This window comes from Scyliorhinus torazame, chromosome 4 (genome assembly GCF_047496885.1).
Source record: "Scyliorhinus torazame isolate Kashiwa2021f chromosome 4, sScyTor2.1, whole genome shotgun sequence".
NCBI lineage: Eukaryota > Metazoa > Chordata > Chondrichthyes > Carcharhiniformes > Scyliorhinidae > Scyliorhinus > Scyliorhinus torazame.
In genome coordinates, this window is record NC_092710.1 from 299,845,202 (window position 1) to 299,864,790 (window position 19,589).

Sequence of the window (19,589 nt, forward strand, 5' to 3'; positions counted from 1 at the left end):
TTGGATGCACTTAGGAGCATGCAGGTGGCGGAAAGCGTCATAGATCGCAGTTATATAAATGTGGTCACACCCAAGGTGCAGGCAGAGAAATGGGTGACCACCAGAAAGGGCAGGCAGTCAGTGCAGGAATCCCCTGTGGTTGTCCCCCTCTCGAACAGGTATACCCCTTTGGATACTGTCGGGGGGGATAGCCTATCAGGGGAAAACAGCAGCAGCCAGAGCAGTGTCACCACGGCTGGCTCTGATGTTCAGAAGGGAGGGTCAAAGCGCAGAAGAGCAATAGTAATAGGGGACTCTATAGTCAGGGGCACAGATAGGCGCTTCTGTGGACGTGAAAGAGACTCCAGGATGGTATGTTGCCTCCCTGGTGCCAGGGTCCAGGATGTCTCCGAACGGGTAGAGGGCATCCTGAAGGGGGAGGGCAAACAGGCAGAGGTCGTTGTACATATTGGTACTAACGACATAGGCAGGAAGGGGCATGAGGTCCTGCAGCAGGACTTCAGGGAGCTAGGCAGAAAGTTAAAAGGTAGGACCTCTAGGGTTGTAATCTCGGGATTACTCCCTGTGCCACGTGCCAGTGAGGCTAGAAATAGGAAGATAGAGCAGGTAAACACGTGGCTAAACAGTTGGTGTAGGAGGGAGGGTTTCCGTTATCTGGACCACTGGGAGCTCTTCCGGGGCAGTTGTGACCTATATAAGAAGGACGGGTTGCATCTAAACTGGAGAGGCATAAATATCCTGGCCGCGAGGTTTGCTAGTGTCACACGGGAGGGTTTAAACTAGTATGGTAGGGGGGTGGGCACGGGAGCAATTTGTCAGAAGGTGAGAGCATTGTGGGAGAACTAGGGAATAGGGACAGTGGGGCTCTGAGGCAGAGCAGACAGGGAGAAGTTGCTGAACACAGCGGGTCTGATGGCCTGAAGTGCATATGTTTTAATGCAAGAAGTATTACGGGTAAGGCAGATGAACTTAGAGCTTGGATTAGTACTTGGAACTATGATGTTGTTGCCATTACAGAGACCTGGTTGAGGGAAGGGCAGGATTGGCAGCTAAACGTTCCAGGATTTAGATGTTTCAGGCGGGATAGAGGGGGATGTAAAAGGGGTGGCGGAGTTGCGCTACTGGTTAGGGAGAATATCACAGCTGGACTGCGGGAGGACACCTCGGAGGTCAGTGAGGCTATATGGGTAGAGATCAGGAATTAGAAGGGTGCAGTCACAATGTTGGGGGTTTACTACAAGCCTCCCAACAGCCAGCGGGAGATAGAGGAGCAGATAGGTAGACAGATTTTGGAAAAGAGTGAAAACAACAGGGTTGTGGTGATGGGAGACTTCAACTTCCCCAATATTGACTGGGACTCACGTAGTGCCAGGGGCTTAGACGGGGTGGAGTTTGTAAGGAGCATCCAGGAGGGCTTCTTAAAACAATATGTAGACAGTCCAACTAGGGAAGGGGCGGTACTGGACCTGGTATTGGGGAATGAGCCCGGCCAGGTGGTAGATATTTCAGTAGGGGAGCATTTCGGGAACAGTGACCACAGTTCAGTAAGTTTTAAAGTACTGGTGGACAAGGATAAGAATGGTCCTAGGATGAATGTGCTAAATTGGGGGAGGGCTAATTATAACAATATTAGGCGGGAAATGAAGAACATAGATTGGGGGCGGATGTTTGAGGGCAAATCAACACCTGACATGTGGGAGGCTTTCAAGTGTCAGTTGAAAGGAATTCAGGACCGGCATGTTCCTGTGAGGGAGAAGGATAAATACGGCAATTTTCGGGAACCTTGGATAACGAGAGATATTGTAGGCCTCGTCAAAAAGAAAAAGGAGGCATTTGTCAGGGCTAAAAACTTGGGAACAGATGAAGCCTGTGTGGAATATAAGGAAAGTATGAAGGAACTTAAGCAAGGAGTCAGGAGGGCTAGAAGGGGTCACGAAAAGTCATTGGCAAATAGGGTTAAGGAAAATCCCAAGGCTTTTTACACGTACATAAAAAGCAAGAGGGTAGCCAGGGAAAGGGTTGGCCCACTGAAGGATAGGCAAGGGAATCTATGTGTGGAGCCAGAGGAAATGGGCGAGGTACTAAATGAATACTTTGCATCAGTATTCACCAAAGAGAAGAAATTGGTCGATGTTGAGTCTGGAGAAGGGTGTGTAGATAGCCTGGGTCACATTGAGATCCAAAAAGACGAGGTGTTGGGTGTCTTAAAAAATATTACGGTAGATACGTCCCCAGGGCCTGATGGGATCTACCCCAGAATACTGAAGGAGGCTGGAGAGGAAATTGCTGAGGCCTTGACAGAAATCTTTGGATCCTCACTGTCTTCAGGTGATGTCCCGGAGGACTGGAGAATAGCCAATGTTGTTCCTCTGTTTAAGAAGGGTAGCAAGGATAATCCAGGGAACTACAGGCCGGTGAGCCTTACTTCAGTGGTAGGGAAATTACTGGAGAGAATTCTTCGAGACAGAATCTACTCCCATTTGGAAGCAAATGGACGTATTAGTGAGAGGCAGCATGGTTTTGTGAAGGGGAGGTCGTGTCTCACTAACTTGATAGAGTTTTTCGAGGAGGTCACAAAGATGATTGATGCAGGTAGGGCAGTGGATGTTGTCTATATGGACTTCAGTAAGGCCTTTGACAAGGTCCCTCATGGTAGACTAGTACAAAAGGTGAAGTCACACGGGATCAGGGGTGAGCAGGCAAGGTGGATACCGAACTGGCTAGGTCATAGAAGGCAGAGAGTAGCAATGGAAGGATTCTTTTCTAATTGGAGGGCTGTGACCAGTGGTGTTCCACAGAGATCAGTGCTGGGACCTTTGCTGTTTGTAGTATATATAAATGATTTGGAGGAAAATGTAACTGGTCTGATTAGTAAGTTTGCAGACGACACAAAGGTTGGTGGAATTGCGGATAGCGCTGAGGACTGTCAGAGGAAACAGCAGGATTTAGATTGTTTGGAGACTTGGGCGGAGAGATGGCAGATGGAGTTTAATCCGGACAAATGTGAGGTAATGCATTTTGGAAGGTCTAATGCAGGTAGGGAATATACAGTGAATGGTAGAACCCTCAAGAGTATTGAAAGTCAAAGAGATCTAGGAGTACAGGTCCACAGGTCATTGAAAGGGGCAACACAGGTGGAGAAGATAGTCAAGAAGGCATACGGCATGCTTGCCTTCATTGGCCGGGGCATTGAGTATAAGAATTGGCAAGTCATGTTGCAGCTGTATAGAACCTTAGTTAGGCCACACTTGGAGTATAGTGTTCAATTCTGGTCGCCACACTACCAGAAGGATGTGGAGGCTTTCGAGGGGGTGCAGAAGAGATTTGCCAGAATGTTGCCTGGTATGGAGGGCATTAGCTATCAGGGGCGACCTGATAGAGGTCTACAAAATTATGAGGGGCATAGACAGAGTGGATAGTCGGAGGCTTTTCCCCGGGGTAGAGGGGTCAATTACTAGGGGGCATAGGTTTAAGGTGAGAGGGGCAAGGTTTAGAGTAGATGTACGAGGCAAGTTTTTTACACAGAGGGTAGTGCGTGCCTGGAACTCGCTACCGGAGGAGGTGGTGGAAGCAGGGACGATAGTGACATTTAAGGGGCATCTTGACAAATACATGAATAGGATGGGAATAGAAGGATACGGACCCAGGATGTGTAGAAGATTGTAGTTTAGTCGGGCAGCATGGTCGGCACTGACATGGATCTGACTTGTTCAGTTGTAACATCAGCTGGCATCATAACAAAATTAACAGATACTTGGTAGAACAGAACTCAAATATTGCCGAAAAGATGTTCATAGAATCATAGAATTTACAGTGCAGAAGGAGGCCATACCGCCCATTGAGCCTGCACCAGCCCTTGGAAAGAGCACCCTACTTAAGCCCACGCCTCCACCCCATCCCAGTAACCCCACCTAACCTTTATGGACTAAGGGCAGTTTAATATTAATAATAATTAATAATCGCTTATTGTCACAATGCTTCAATGAAGTTACTGTGAAAAGCCCCTAGTCGCCACATTCCGGCGCCTGTTTGGGGAGGCCGGTATGGGAATTGAACCCACGCTGCTGGCCTTGTTCTGCATTACATGCCAGCTGTTTAGCCCACTGTGCTAAACCAGCCCCTGGCACGGCAATCCACCTAATCTGCACATCTTTGGACTGTGGAGGACACCGGCGCACCCGGAGGAAACCGGGAGAAAGTGCAAACACCGACGCAGTCACCCGAAGCTGGAATTGAACCCGGGTCCCTGGTCTGTGAGGCAGCAGTGCTAGCCACTGTGCCGCCCCATGCTGAAGCTTTTCATCTTGAACGTAACAGGATAAATGCAAGAACACCAAATTTCAAGCAATCAACGATTTACACCATATGTGAAAAAGGTGCTCATTGGTTGGCAGGTCAACTCTGGCTGAGGCATTGGTATGGTGAAAGCAACAGGAAGATTATAGGCTCACAGACTCCCGAGTAATTCAAAAAAGGTACATCACATGGTAATTCTGCGATTCGGCAGCACTTGCTGAGTGCGCTAATCAGTTGAGCTCATTTATGTTCATTAGAAGCAACATGCATTATTTTACAGGGACCCCTTCTCTGCAAACAGAAGGAATATGTTCAAGCCTTGTTTTTTATTAATTATCAGGGAGCTTGGCCCACCTATAACTCCCTGTTGCTTTCTTCATGGTAACACCTTGGTTAATCAGGGCGAACTTGCCAACCAATCAGCAACCTTTTCTCCTGTAGCCTAAGTTGTTGTGCATGTTTAAAATTAGGCATTCTTGCGTTTGTCATAAAGAGTTCAAGACGAATAGCATTGGTAATCGATCTCTTTCAGCAATATTCAAGTTCTGTGCTGCCAGGAGACTGTTCTAAACGGTTTTGAACATTTTAAATTGGAAGGGTATAAAACAGGAATGAGGATGTACATTTATAAAGAGAGGTAGAGGTTTATTTTAAACTAATTGAGAAGGTTTGAGAATTGTAACCCATGATAAATTTCACTGGTAGAAAAATTGGCCAAGGTAAGCCACACAAGAAAATTACGAAATATTTTTAAAGAAGTAGTATAAAAAATAATTTGCACTGAATCATACAGTGTCTTTCATGTCTTCAGCATTGTCCTAAAGCTATTTATCGCCAATGGAGTACTTTTGAAGTGTATTCACCGTTGCATTGTAGAAAACACAGCAGACAATTTGTGCACTGTGAAGTCTCACAAACAGCAACTTTGTAATCTGTTTCAGTGATGTTGGCTAAGGGATAAATATTAGCCAAAATGCTGGAGAGAATTTTCTTGATCTTCTAAAAATAGTGCCATGGGATCTCTTACACCCACCTGAAATGGAAGATAGGAAAAGTGGTGCTTTCTCAGTAGCATATTGTGCGTTGCTCTAGATTTTAGTTTCCAGTCTCTTGAAATGGGTGGCACAATGGTCAGTACTGCTGCCTCCCAGGGCCAGGGACGTGGACATGGAGAGGATGCTTACACTTGCAGGAAAACCTAGAACGAGAGGACACAATCTCAGACTAAAGGGACGATCCTTTAAAACAGAGGTGAGGAGGAATTTCTGCAGCCAGAGGGTGGTGAATCTGTGGAACTCTTTGCCGCAGAAGGCTGTGGAGGACAAATCACTGAGTATCTTTAAGATTCTTGATATCAAAGTTTATGGGGAGAAGGCAGGAGAGTGGGGATGAGAAAAATATCAGCCATGATTGAATGGCGGAGCAGACTCGATGGGCTGAATGGCCTAATTCTGCTCCTATGTCTTATGGTCTTATGATTGTAATAGATCTGATGAAGGTGATTACATTTTTCTGCTGCAATCATGCAGAGCCATTCTGAATCCTGTGGTCCTTTATTCCTAGGAAGATGTGGAGACGGGGGTTCACCTTGATCCATTGCTGAAGGAAGTCATGTTCAATCCATCATATGAAACTATGTTTGCACCAGAGGTAAGAGTTCTTAGATACATTTTTAAACTTTTCAAATTCTCTCTGTACATATTTGCATCTTCAGCATTGAGCTGTGAGTATAACACCGTGAGATCTCACTCAGTAAAGTTGTAAAATTCGAAAATGTTATACATTGACATGCCTTGCAAAATATTAATCTGTTGAACCCGTCGACAAAAGCGTCATTGTCATTGAGTTCGTCTTTACGTCATGAAAGTGGGCGGGGCTTACGTTGGTCTGTGTACGAATCCTGGTGATACGTGTCTCGGGGCGGATCCCTGTAGTATGAGTCACGGGGCGGGTCTCGGTAGTATGGGTCACGGGGCGAGTCTCGGTAGTATGAGTCACAGGGCGGGTCTCGGTAGTATGGGTCACGGGGCGAGTCTCGGTAGTATGAGTCACGGGGCGGGTCTCGGTAGTATGGGTCATGGGGCGGGTCTCGGTAGTATGAGTCACGGGGCGGGTCTCGGTAGTATGAGTCACGGGGCGGGTCTCGGTAGTATGAGTCACGGGGCGGGTCTCGGTAGTATGAGTCACGGGGCGGGTCTCGGTAGTATGAGTCACGGGGCGGGTCTCGGTAGTATGAGTCACGGGGCGGGTCCCGGTAGTATGAGTCACGGGCCGGGTCTCGGTAGTATGAGTCATGATTGTAATCATGCCCTCGTCCTCCCTGTATTCTGAAACAACATGATTTTGTCCAAAAGCTTTCTTTACCACAAAAATGACATTTCTCTGTTTTCCTGGAATCCTTTAGCGCAGTGTTCTTCAAAGTCGGAGCGCGACCCGCATGTGGGTCGCGGAGCCGTTGTCTGCGGCGCTCTCGATCGAGCAAACCCCCGCGCAGCAGCCGGCTTTTTATAACGCCGGCTGCAAGCGGCCGCGAACATGTTGTTAAAAAAAAAAAAAAAATTTGCCCGCATTGCGCATGAGCGCACGATGATCGGTGCGCATGCGCAGTGCGGCCGCTATTTTTTTCAAACTGTTGCAGCTTTTTGTTTTACAAGATCTGTAGTGGTTTTTAGTCATTTATTTTATTCTTTTTTTTACAAGTTCGGGGGGGTTTTATTTGATAACATTTTACAGGATAAAAATTCAGAACTTTGGACAGATGGAGACTCCATACTTTCCGACACCAGAAGGCTTCACCTTCATCCAACAGGTTCCATTGGATGAGCGTGTACGAGGGCCAAAGGGACCCAAAACCATTTCCTCCATTTTTGTCAGCAGCAAACAAGGTAAGAGAAAATGGTGGGTCGCGACGGTCGGCCGGGTTGGGGCCCAAAGGTTGGCCGGTTGGTAAAAATGGGTCCTCGGAAAAAAAGTTTGAAGAACACAGCTTTAGCGGAGCAAGAACAGGGGCCGGGGTTGATGTTACCGGAGGAGTAGGAGTAGTATTTTCTGCTGGAGTTTCTGCGCTACTTGCAGCGGCTGCCGCTTTGGGCTGGGGCGGAGGGCTGTCACGGAGAGCACGGATTTTAATCTCCAAGCCACGGTCCAGTTGAATGCAGCGTTCTATTAGGCACTGTAGTTAGTACCCAATAGCTCTCAGTCAGGAAAAACCATGTTTAATGCATTAGACGGTTCAGGTTTCAAACCAGCGACAAAAGCGGTTTTGAATGGTCCTAGGGTACTCGCATCCCACGTCCTTTCTCCTTCCTGGAGCTCCATTCCGGAATGCTCCTTCCAAACTGTTCTAAACCTTTCCTCATAATCTGTGAGATCCTCCGAATGCTTTTGAACACAGGATGTTATTTTATCCCTGTCAGTTTTAGATGGGTTGAATCTGAATAGCCAATCTTTAATTGCCTGTCATCCCACTTCCAGATTTTGTAAATCGTCGCCAAGGCCTCTCCGAACTACTGTCGAGAGTATTTGACTAACGTGGGCATTAACCATCACGGACAAAGCCTGTACAACTAACGGATGGAGACTGTAAATGCGACTAGGGGCTTTTCACAGTAACTTCATTTGAAGCCTACTTGTGACAATAAGCGATTTTCATTTCATTTTCTGTAAGCGCTCTAGCTGATCCCAGGTGGCTAACCCCCCCACCCACATTTTTTAGGGTGCGGGAGTTCTTTGGACCATCAATCAACTTTATCGGGGTCTGCCGGATCATGAACCCAATGTCGGGCGCACTGAGACCTTTTGGTTGTTGCATCGTTTTTGGTTGTTTTCGGTCGCTTCAACCTTAACCCGTTTGGTGTGTAATGGGCGAGTCGTAATGCTCCAGTCATGCCACTAGGTTCGTCTTCTGCGTCACTATCATCATCCGAGCTGACTAGTTTCCTTTGTTCAGCGCCTTGTGTAGTGATAACAATCTCGGAGCCTGCTGAAGCTGACCCGGGAGGCCTTTGAATCGGGGTTAGCTGGGTGTTTTGGCCGACTACACTCTCATTTTAGGCGGCTGTGGTGACTAGCTGAGGTCGAGCGTTTGTGGGGACAAGGGCTATTGAATCTGGTCCGGACATGGGGAATTGTTGGCCACCTGTGGAGTCTGTGTCTGAGGATTCATAGTCGCCATGGTAGCAGCAGCTGGCGGCAATGCCAAAGCTGATGCTGGTACAGTTAGGGTCAGAATTAATCCTGAGTCCGCCTGTGGTGGAATTGTCTGGGCTGGAGAATTGAGAAATAGCTGAGGGTTTAAAGACCGATTTGCCGGCTTCATAGCCGCCAAATTTTCTCTCAGCAATTCGTTATGACATTTCATGTCATCCATCTTCTTTTCCAGAGAACACTTTTCTTTAAGTAACTGGGTATTTGCATTTTGTAGCCCATCAATTTGTGATAGTAATTGTTGAACTCTGGAGTCCAAGTCGGTTAATGAAATTTTAGTTTTTTCGTGTTCGATCAATAGGGTTTCTAATTGTTCATGGGTTTTGATTTCTGCAATCACTCACAGACTGCCTGGACTTGATCTTTGGCAGTTTTAAGTTCGCGATCGTGGTTTGTGTTGGTTACTGTCTCCTGTCGCCTACGGAGCTGTCCCATTACCACAAGAGATCATCTAACACACTCCCTATCCTTCATTCGGGTAGTTTTCCCCAAACTCTTTTTATATTTTCATGGGACCATTGGCCCTTGGGTATGTTGTATTTTAATTCAATTTCCGTATTTGCGTCTGACAAATCAAACTGCTGATTAATACAAGATTTAAGATCTCCGAGCGTACCATCAGTCGTCACGTCTGGTGGAGCTCGGCTGCCCTTAGAGGTTGTGGGGAGCTCTGCTCCACCCTTGGAAGCAGTGGGGACATCTGAGTTAGCATGCTCACATGTAGGAGAAGTACTCCGGTTGCACTTTGGACTCTTGCACCCCCCCCCCCAACTCTTCCGAAAAGGTTTATGACCCGGGCCGCAAATCGTGGACTCTGTGAGTCATAGGTCGTAATTTGTATACCTGTAGCACCGTACCATATACCAAATTACACCGATATAAGACGCCTGATAATAGATTTGCACCCTCACCCAATTGCACAGTCTTTTATTTTAAGGTTCTTTTGTTGGTAGGGGGAAGTTTTGCGAGCCGTTGCGGCTTAAGACTTTAATAAGGTAAAGATGATTTCTTACCTCATTCCCGCCAATCTTCGGATCAAAATCAAAGTTCGGTCTTCCGGTCAGCGATTCTGCCTTCGGGCCTCGTCGTTAACGATTTGGTATCTTGTACTCTCGTCTACAGCACTGTCTTCGGTCCACCTTCTCCCTCCTTTCGTCTCGCAGCACTAGTTGCCAGTAGGCATGGACCCTGCTCGCAGCACCAGTTGATGGATCTCTTGTGTCTATTCGGAACCCTGGATATGCGATATCCCTTCTTAGTTCCCAAATAACAAAGATTTAGGCTGTGCTTTTTGGCAAAGTTTTGTTGAACTTTATTGTCAGCTTTAGTGTCCACTGGTAAACTTTTGGTTACAATACAAACTTATGTCAGATTGATTGTCTTTAGCGAATACAGTGGTTGAGTTTAAAATATAAATCGTGGTAATTCTTCAAATCATGATACACAGTACAAAATTACGGATTGATTTAAATACAAGAAAAACGGCGATTTAGCAAAGGCAAGCAGCAAAGAGATAGGTTTCAGAAAGTGATAGATTGATTCCGGAATGGATTTTTCCATCCCGACAAGTGATTTTTAAGGAGAATATTATCTTAAAGACTCGCCTTCTTTTCATCTCTGATTGGTTTTACCTAATTTATAATTCACTCAACTAGACCGAAGTGTCTGTCTCAATTTTGAGAGAGATCTGTATTTAAATAAGTTGATGTGAATTTTCCATTCCATCGCCTGCCAATTTTCCAACTTATCCACAAATACATCGAGACATTATTGGGGAAACACATTTTTTGCTAAGAAAGTATCTCTCTAGACTGGCTGTTTCCATAGAAATGGAACTGCCCGTTCTTTCACACAATGGGGCCTTTCAGCCAGCTGACATCACTGTTCCTTCAGTCTCTAGTAATTCTCAAGCAATTTGCAAAATGTTCCCAGCTATACGGCTTTCCTCACTCTCATTGTTAATATGATTTAGTTAATTACTCTTAATGAGCTCTTAATTAAACCTTTTATCTTAATCATCTATAGCTAACTAGAAAGCCAATTTCTATCAGGTGTACATGTAGGGCGGGATTCTCCGACACCCCGCCGGGTCGGAGAATCGGCGGGGGCAGGCGTGAATCCCGCCCCCGCCGTGTCCCGAATTCTCCACCACCAGAGATTCGGCGGGGGGGGAATCGGCGGCCCGGCATCGGAGCAGCGTGGCGGGATTCTCCGACCCGGCGCAGGGCCCAGAGAATCCCGGCCTTGGACTTTCAGAAGGCGTTGACAGAGTCCCGCATAAGAGATTATTATGCAAAATTAAAGCGCTTGGGATTGGGGGTAGTGTATTGAGATGGATAGAAAACTGGTTGGCAGGTAGGAAACAAAGAGTAGGAATTAATGGGTCTTTTTAAAATTAGCAGGCAGTGACTAGTGGGGTACCGCAGGGATCGGTGATGTGACCCCAGCTATTCACAATATATATTAATGATTTAGGTGAGGGAACAAAATGTCATATCTCCAAATTTGCAGATGACACCAAGTTGGGTGGGAGGGTGAGCTGTGAAGAGGATGCCGAGATCCTTCAGTGTGTTTTGGACAAGTTGAGTGAATGGGCAAATGAGTGGCACGTGCTGTATAATTTGGATAAATGCTAGGTTATTTACTTTGGTAGCAAAAACAAGAAGGCAGACTATTATCTGAATAGCCATAAATTAGGAGAGGGGAATGTGCAACGCAACCTGGGTGTCCTTGTGTACCAGTCACTGAAGGTAAGCATGCAGGTGCAGCAGGCGGTAAAGAAAGTAAATGCTGGCCTTCATTGCGAAAGGATTCGAGTATAGGAGCAGGGATATCTTGCTGCAATTATACAGGGCCTGGTGAGGCCACAACTGGATTATTGTCTGCAGTTTTGGACTCCTTATCTGAGGAAGGATGTTCTAGCTATAGAGGGAGTGAGCAAAGGTTAACCAGACTGATTCCTGGGATGGCAGGACTGACATCTGAGGAGAGATTGAATCGGTTAGGATTGTATTCGCTGGAGTTCAGATGAATGAGGGGGGCTCTCATAGAAACCTATAAAGTTCTAACAGGACTGGACAGGTTGGATGCAGAAAGATTGTTCCCGATGGTGGGGGTGTCCAGAACCAGGGGGCACAGTCTGAGGATATGGGGTAGATCATTTAGGACAGAGATGAGGAAAAATTTCTTCACCTAGAAAGTGGTGAGCCTGTGGAGTTTGTTACTACAGGAAGTAGTTGAGTCCAAAACATTGTATGGTTTCAAGAAGCAGTTAGATATAGCACTTGGGGCGAAGGGGATCAAAGGATATGGGGGAAAGCAGGATTAGGCTATTGAGTTGGATGATCAGCCATGATAATGAATGGCAGAGCAGGCTTGAAGGGCTGAATGGCCTCCTTCTGCTCCTTTTTTTGTTTCATGTTTCTAGATCCCTTACAGTTGGAATCAGGTGAATTCATAATGGGCAACAAAGAGATGGCAGACCAGTTGAACAAATACTTTGGATCTGTCTTCTCTAAAGAGGACCCAAATAACCTTCTGGAAATACTAGGAGACAAAGGGTCTAGCACAGGGGTTTTCAAATTCAGGGTTCCATCCTGCAGATGGGTCGAGAGCAGGTTTCGGGAGGGTTGTGATGCTTGGTTGCGGCATTTCTGATCATGAGGAACGGCTGCGGCTGCTTATAAAAATGCTGACTACGACGGACTTTTGAGATTGCCAGTCTTCCCACGGATGTGTGCTGGATCATGCAGTGTGCAGACCCGGAACCCAGCAGGGTGGACTGCCTCCTCCTGACATCAGCACGCTGTCCAGGGCCAGTTTATTTCAACAAACAACCAAGTCATCCCACGGAAGTGGCGGCAGAGAGCAGGTCATGTGTTCTGGGCGCGAAAGAGATTTCTCCATTTTGTAGCTGCCAGCAGTGCTGGTGTGAACTCCAGGGCTTCTGGTGAACAACCCATGGAGAAGATGCTGAAAACAGGAACAAAGCAGCATAAAGATGATTACTTGAGGGATGGGTTTATTAATTGTGCCACTGCAAATCAGGATTGTACGCAGGGAAGCCCTGGCAAATGAAAGTTTGAAACCCTCAAGCCTCAAAGACACTTGAAGACTAAGAATGGCCAGTTCGAGGACAAACCTTTTTTTCAACGGTGCAGTTAGATCTTAAATCATCACCTGTACTCATTATCAAAATGTAACATTGAATAACAAAGCGTGAGATCGTGAGGACCAAGAAGGCTCACCTGTCACATGAAAGGTAAGTGAAAATTTTGGGTCGGGAAGGATGGGCCTGCGTGAGTCGCGAAGGTCGGCTGGTGTGGGTCCCGAAGGATGGCCGGTTGGTAAAAATGGGTCCCAGGCAAAAGTTTGAAAAACACTGGCCTAGCATGAAGGAGGATCTGAAGGAAATCCTTATTGGTCAGGAAATTGTATTGGATAAATTGGTGGGATTAAAACCCGATATGTCCCCAGGGCCTGATGCTCTGCATCACAGAGTATGGCAGGAAGTGGCCCTAGAAATAGTGGACACATTGGTGATCTTTTTCCAGCATTCTATAGACTCTGGAAGAGTTCCAATGGAGAGACGAAATTGGTTAGGATTATATTAATTGGAGTTTAGGAGAGTGAGCAGGATCTCCTAGAAACTTACAAAATTCTAACAGGGTTAGACAGGGTAGATTCAGAAAGAATGTTCCCAATGGTAAGGGAACCCAGAACTAGGGGTCATAGTTTGAGGATAAGGGGTAAACCTTTTAGGACTGAGGTGAGGAGAATTTTCTTTACCCAGAGAGTGATGAATCTGTGCAATTCGCAGAAAGCAGTTGAGACCAAAACGGTGTGTAATTTTTAAAAGGAATTAGATATAGCTCTTGGTGCTAAAGGGATCAAGGGATATGGGGTGGAAGGCAGGATCAGAATATTGGTCTTGATGATCAGCCATGATCACAATGAATGGAGGAGCTGGCTCGAAAGACCTAATGGCCTCCTCCTATTTTCTACGTTTTTAAGGCCATTCATTGTACAATTGTAGACTAGGAGAAAGCTGGGTTTCTCATCACAAGAGTTACATGCAAACATATTATAATGAGCATAAGTAGGCCACTTGGCCCCTCGAGCTTGCTCTGCCATTCAATAAGATAATGGTTGATTTGTTTGTAACCTCTTGCCTAATCCGATAACCTTTCACCCCCTTGTTTATCAAGAATCTATCTTCCTCTGACTTTGAATATTTTTAAGGAAGGGAGTTCGAAAGAGTCAGGCCCCTCTGAGAGGCTGGAAGGAGAGTGTTCGGTGAAAACAGAACATAGAACAGTACAGGCCCTTCGGCAATGGCAGTCTAAGTCAGGCCACCCCCATCCTGAGGGGGATACTCCGAGTGCACGGACCGGCATCAAGCCATTTCTCGCTACTCCCCCTGGCCCAGGCAGCCACCCCCCAGCAAGCCAGACAGGTTTTGAAAGTTTTCGAGAGTTTGTTTGCCCACTCCCTTCCCCTCAACAGCCATGATGCCCAAGCTCCGCTTGAAAGTACTTGCACCAATTCGCATCCACGTGCCTCCCGTCTGAGAAGCGTGGAGCATCGCTGAAGGGTGCAGCATACTGTGTCCAACCTGCTAATAACATTCAAAACACGCAACTTAGGGTTTTGCATGGGCCCGCCGGCACGGGGCACGAACTTCACTAATGCTGCTAGCAGGGGGAACTGGAGCATGGCTTGGTATCAGCACCGGGCACTCTGGGTATCCCCGCCAGGATGGGGGTAGCCTGATTTAGACCGCCATTGTTGCAGTATGTGATTTAAACACAATTTTTGCATTACTTGCTATTCTCCGCCCAATCGCAATTCTAGCTGCCAGCGTTGGGAGGCAGAGAATTCGGCCCCTTATTTTTAAACAGGAACCCCTCGTTCTAGATTCTTTCAGAAGAGAAAACATCCTCTCCTCATCCATCCTGTCAAGATTCCTCGGGATCTTGTATGTTTCAATCAAGTTGTCTCTGTCTTTTCCAAACTCCAATGATGCAAGCCCAGCCTATTCAAGCTTTCCTCATAACACTCATTCCTGGTATTAGTTGAGTACACTTTCTCTTAACTGCTCCTAACGCATTTCCATCCTTCCTTAAATAAAGAGATCAATACTGTACGCAGTACACCAGATGTGGTCTCATCAGTGTCCTGTACAACTGAAGCATAACCTCCCCACTTCTATATTCTATATTCAGTTCCCTTTGCAATAAACAATAGTTTAAAGTTAATGCAGCACATATTTTTAATGAAAACTGTAAATTCACAAAAGGTATCTTGCTTTCGGAGGCATTCAACCAATCAATGAAATATATTTTGCATTGAGCTTGCACTTACCCATGTCTAGAATACACAATTGGAGTGTACAGAATAAAGCAAGGCATGATGTAGTGTTTCTGACTTACAATGGTCTAATTCAAATGGTGATTTATGATGTTCAAAAATCTGCTCAGTATCTGGTTTGTACAGCAAAAATGAAAAAAGGATTTTCCTGCATTTACAGTATTCTGTTTTTGTGTATTCATGATGTGTGCTTCTTGATTTAATTTCTGTTTCCATCATGCAGTTTTTAAAATGAAGAATGGTACAGTAGAATGACTTTATTCCTTGTAGAGTGGCGACAATGGAAAACTGATCTGTGCTCTTTGAAATAGATTTTGTGTTCAGTTATTGAATCATGTAGGAATTGATGAGTTGTGTGTCAGGAGGGCTCTCTGGCTGAGGCAATGGATATATCTGTATGAATAGCTTTTCTTTTAGGCTGGCGCAGTGGTTAGCATGGCGCTGAGGACCGGAGTTCGATCCCGGCCCCGGGTCACTGTCTGTGTGGAGCTTGCACATTCTCCCTGTGTCTGCATGGGTTTAACTCCCACAACCCAAAGATGTGCAGAGTAGGTGGATTGGCCACTCTAAATTTCCCCTTAAATGGGAAAAAAAAAATTGGGTACTCTAAATTTATTTTTAAAAATTGAATTTTTTTTCTTTTAAATCAGCATTGGTGTGGATTTTAACATAATGGACAATTCTAATTGTTATGTGCGTGTATAACTGACACTGATAAATTTTGCCTAAAAAAAAGATTATTCCAAATTAATTTGTAGTGAATTAGTGTTAGTGGTATAAATATACTCGAGGTATATCTAGTGCTATGGAGGAGATTTTAAACTAATTTGGCAGGGTTCTAGGAAAGCCAGCATAACGCAGCAGAAAGCAGAAGCAAAAAGAGTGATAGGGGATTGCAGAGAAACTTATAAAACTCTACCAGGATTAGACAGGGTAGATTCAGAAAGAATGTTCCCAATTGTGGGGGAGTCCAGAAATAGGGGTCATAGTTTGAGGATAAGGGGTAAACATTTTGGGACTGAGGTGAGGAGACAGTTCTTCACCCAGACAGTGGTGAATCTGTGGAAAGAAGTTGAGGTCAAAATGTTGTGTAATTTCAAGAAGGAATTAGATACAGTTCTTGGGGCCAAAGGGATCAAGGAAATGGGGGAAGGCGGGATCAGGATGTTGAACTTGATGATCAGTCATGATCATGAATGTTAGAGCAGGCTTAAAGGGCTGGATGGCCTCCTCCTGCTTCTATTTTCTATGTATGGTACGTGGAGATCAACGAGAAACAAACATCATGACTATAAAAGTAGCCGAGAAATAGAAGGGATCAAACAGGATAGAATACAAAGCAAAGTGGAGGTGTGGGTGGTGGTTGGCCTGCATTTACATAAATGCATTGACCATGATAAATAAAGTTGCTGAGTTGCAGGTACAAGTTGTCACATGGAGGTATGACAGACGGTGCTAAAGGAGATTGAATCAAATAAGGTCAAGAATAGTAACATGGCATTCCTGGTTACAATGTATTTAGGAAGTAAATAGAAGGGAAAAATAGGGGAAAGGCGACATATGACAGTTTTGATCAAAGGTACTGTTATAACCCTAGATTGGGAAGAAGATATGCTGGAAGGTTCAAAGACAGAATCTATTAGGTTTGAATTAAGGAGCTGAAGGAAAGTTGTTACACTGTTGGGTGTTTACCATAAATCACTTAATACTGGCTAGCAGTTGAATGAGCAAATCTGCAAACAATTTCAGAAAGATGTAGGAACAGTGAAGTAGTGATAATGGAAGATATCCGTTATCACAAGAAAAAAATGGGAAAATAAACCGGAAAAAAAAGAGGCATATGATTTTTTAAAAATGTATTTATGGGATATGGGTGTCGCTGGTTAGGTCAGCATTTATTGCCCATCCCCAGTTGCCATTCAGAAGGTGGTGGTGCGTTGCCTTCTTGAACCGCTGCAGTCCTTGAGGTGTAGGTGCACCCATTTGTGCTGTTAGGGAGGAAGTTCCAGGATTTTGCCCCAGCGACAGTGAAGGAACAAGCAATATATTTCCAAGTCAGGGTGGTGAGTGACTCGCCATAGGATTCCTAGCCTTTGACCTGCCCCGGTAGCCAGAGTATTAATGTGGCTATCCAGTTCAATTTCTGATCAATGGTAACTCCCAGGCTGTTGATTGTGGGGGATTCAGCGATGGTAATGCCATTGAATGTCATGGGGCAATGGCTAGATCCTGTCTTGTAGGAGATAGTCATTGCCTGGCATTTGTGTGGCACGAATGTAACTTGCCACTTGTCAGCCCAAGCCTGGATATTGTCCAGGGCTTGCTGCATTTGGACATGGACTGCTTCACTATCTGAGGATCGAGAATGGTGCTGAACATTATGCAGTCTTACGCAAACATCCCCACTTCTGACCTTATGATGAAAGGGTGGTCATTGATGAAGCAGCTGAAGAAGGTTGGGCCTAGGACACTACGCTGAGGAACTCCTGCAGTGATGTCCTGGAGCTGAGGTGATTGACCTCCAACCACCACAACCATCTTCCTTTGTGCCGGGTATGACTCCATCCTACAGAGAGTTTTCCCCCTGAAATGTCAGGTTTATAATACAGTTGAGGACGAAGCAGAATACAGAAAGTACAGGGGAGAGCTGAAAAAAATAAAGTGAACCAAGCGAGTGAATGAGAAAAGGTTAGTCCATTAAAGTGAACATAATTATTTTATAAAAATACAAAGAGCACACTGATTGTGAAAGGAAGGATGGGGCCAGTTTGGGACCTAAAGGAAATCCTGTGGAACAGAGCGTATGACTGAACCAAAAGTAAGTACTTTGCATCTATCTTCATGAGGGAAGAGGGTGGGCGCTCTTAGTAGAAAGAAGACTGGATAGAGAAATTCTATAGTGTAGCTTCAGAGGAAGTATTTAAACGGTTGGCAGTGTTCAAAGTAGGTAAGTCACACAGTCTGGATGGAATGCAGTTGCTGAGAGGAGTAAAGGTGGAAATACCTGTGGCATTGGCCACATTTTCTTCAATCCTCCTTGGACCTGGGTTCTCCCAGAGGGGTGAAACATTGTAAATGATGCATCCCTGTTCAGAAGATGGGGTAGGAATAAACCCAGTAACCAAAGCTGATTAACTATAACAAACACAATTTATTTTCATTTGGTAAAACCTGAGTTAATACATTGCAACCAACTAAAGTTAAAAGTCAGATGTGTCTAACAAACTTGATTAGGTTCTTAGATGGAATCATTGAGAGCATGGTGAAGGTCATGCAATTGATGTTTTGTACATGGACTTTCAGAAGGTGCTTAATAAAGTGCCACAAAATCGACTTTATTAGCACTCAATTCACTCATTTATAAAACCAAAATGCTGGGGGGTTTTAATAGAGGTACAATTGTTTTGTTTTATTGTTTGCTAATGAGGCTGCTGCTTTCAACAACTTTTAAACTTTAAAAAAAATCAAACTCTCTCTATTAACCTTTAAGTTATTTAAATAATATGGCCAAAGTATTTCATTTTGTCTTATCATGGGTGCCTCATTACTTCTCTCTTGTACTATTTCAAGAACCCTCTCCTTCATCATTCTTCTCATTAAGGTAATTTTCAACATGTCTGGCACAAAACTGAAAATCCCTGAATTGTCATCTTTATGCCAGGGCCAGGGCCCAGCATTCATATGTATACAGTGCCCTTAATCATATTTCAATGTAACAATCTAATTCTTAATACTGAACAGAAACACAAGCACAGAATCTCCCATTAGATGCTGCTTTTGCAATTGTTACCCTCCATTTAACTCTGGTTGCTTCGGTTTTGATTATCCAGGAAAATCTATTTTATCATGTGTTTATTTCCATATTGTTCACTTTTTGTGGAGATCACCTTACGTAAGTATCATCGCCTTAGTTATTTTGAGCATTTATTTTCGCTTTTATATTTAAAACATTTGCTTTACCTTCTGAAATAACTCCTGTAATCTCTACATCCAGAACACTTGATTCAAATTGTTTTGAGATTGCTAAAGCAGATTTTTGGCGACTGAAATCACAATTTTAGTGTTTTGGCTTATTGAAGTCAGTTTTGATTAATCTCGGCCCTAACGTTAAGTGATGCCCCATTACTATGTATATAATAGTTTTATAATAAGATGCAATCAAATTTTGAAGGGGAAATACTGAACTTTTCCATAAAGTCAGTAGATATTTTCTACAAATAGCTCCAGTAAGTTTTTCTTCTTTCTATTTTCTGAAATCTGATTAATCCTTCAGGTTCTTTTTACATCGAAGGATGTACATCCCCAGAATGAAGCAGTGTCAACCTCTGCTTATCACTATAGTAGACTATCTTCCAGGATTATCTTCCCTGTCTGACATGGACAAGGTGGGCCGAATGGCCTCCTGTGCTGTAACGTTTCTATGTTGGCCAGTTGTCAGGACTTTTTGTTAGTTGAATGTTCATTGTGTTTAATTGAATGCAGGAAGTGGGCACTAACTGAATATTCACCATCAAAAGTGTGCTCCCAACATCTGAAGTATTCAGCTTTTGCGTTAAATTGTAATTGCCAGGTTAGGAAGTGTATGCGTAACTCCGTAAACAAATATATAAGTGTGTAAAGAATGGCTCCAGTTCTCCGTTACCAATTAGCTTTCTGGGATGAAATATATTTTACTCCGTTAAATGGCCCCTGACAAATGAAAGTTGTTGTTACTGCAC

At 44.7% G+C, this 19,589-nt stretch overlaps 1 protein-coding gene across 1 annotated transcript in view; it reads left to right on the plus strand.

Annotated features, from left to right (window-relative positions):
• cdc40 (cell division cycle 40 homolog (S. cerevisiae)) overlaps positions 1 to 19,589 on the plus strand; it is a 243,394-nt gene that overhangs the window by 7,005 nt on the left and 216,800 nt on the right. Inside the window, exon 2 of the mRNA XM_072500007.1 lies at positions 5,860 to 5,946. Coding sequence (XP_072356108.1) covers positions 5,860 to 5,946 — 87 coding nt within the window. The remainder of the gene's footprint in view (positions 1 to 5,859; positions 5,947 to 19,589) is intronic.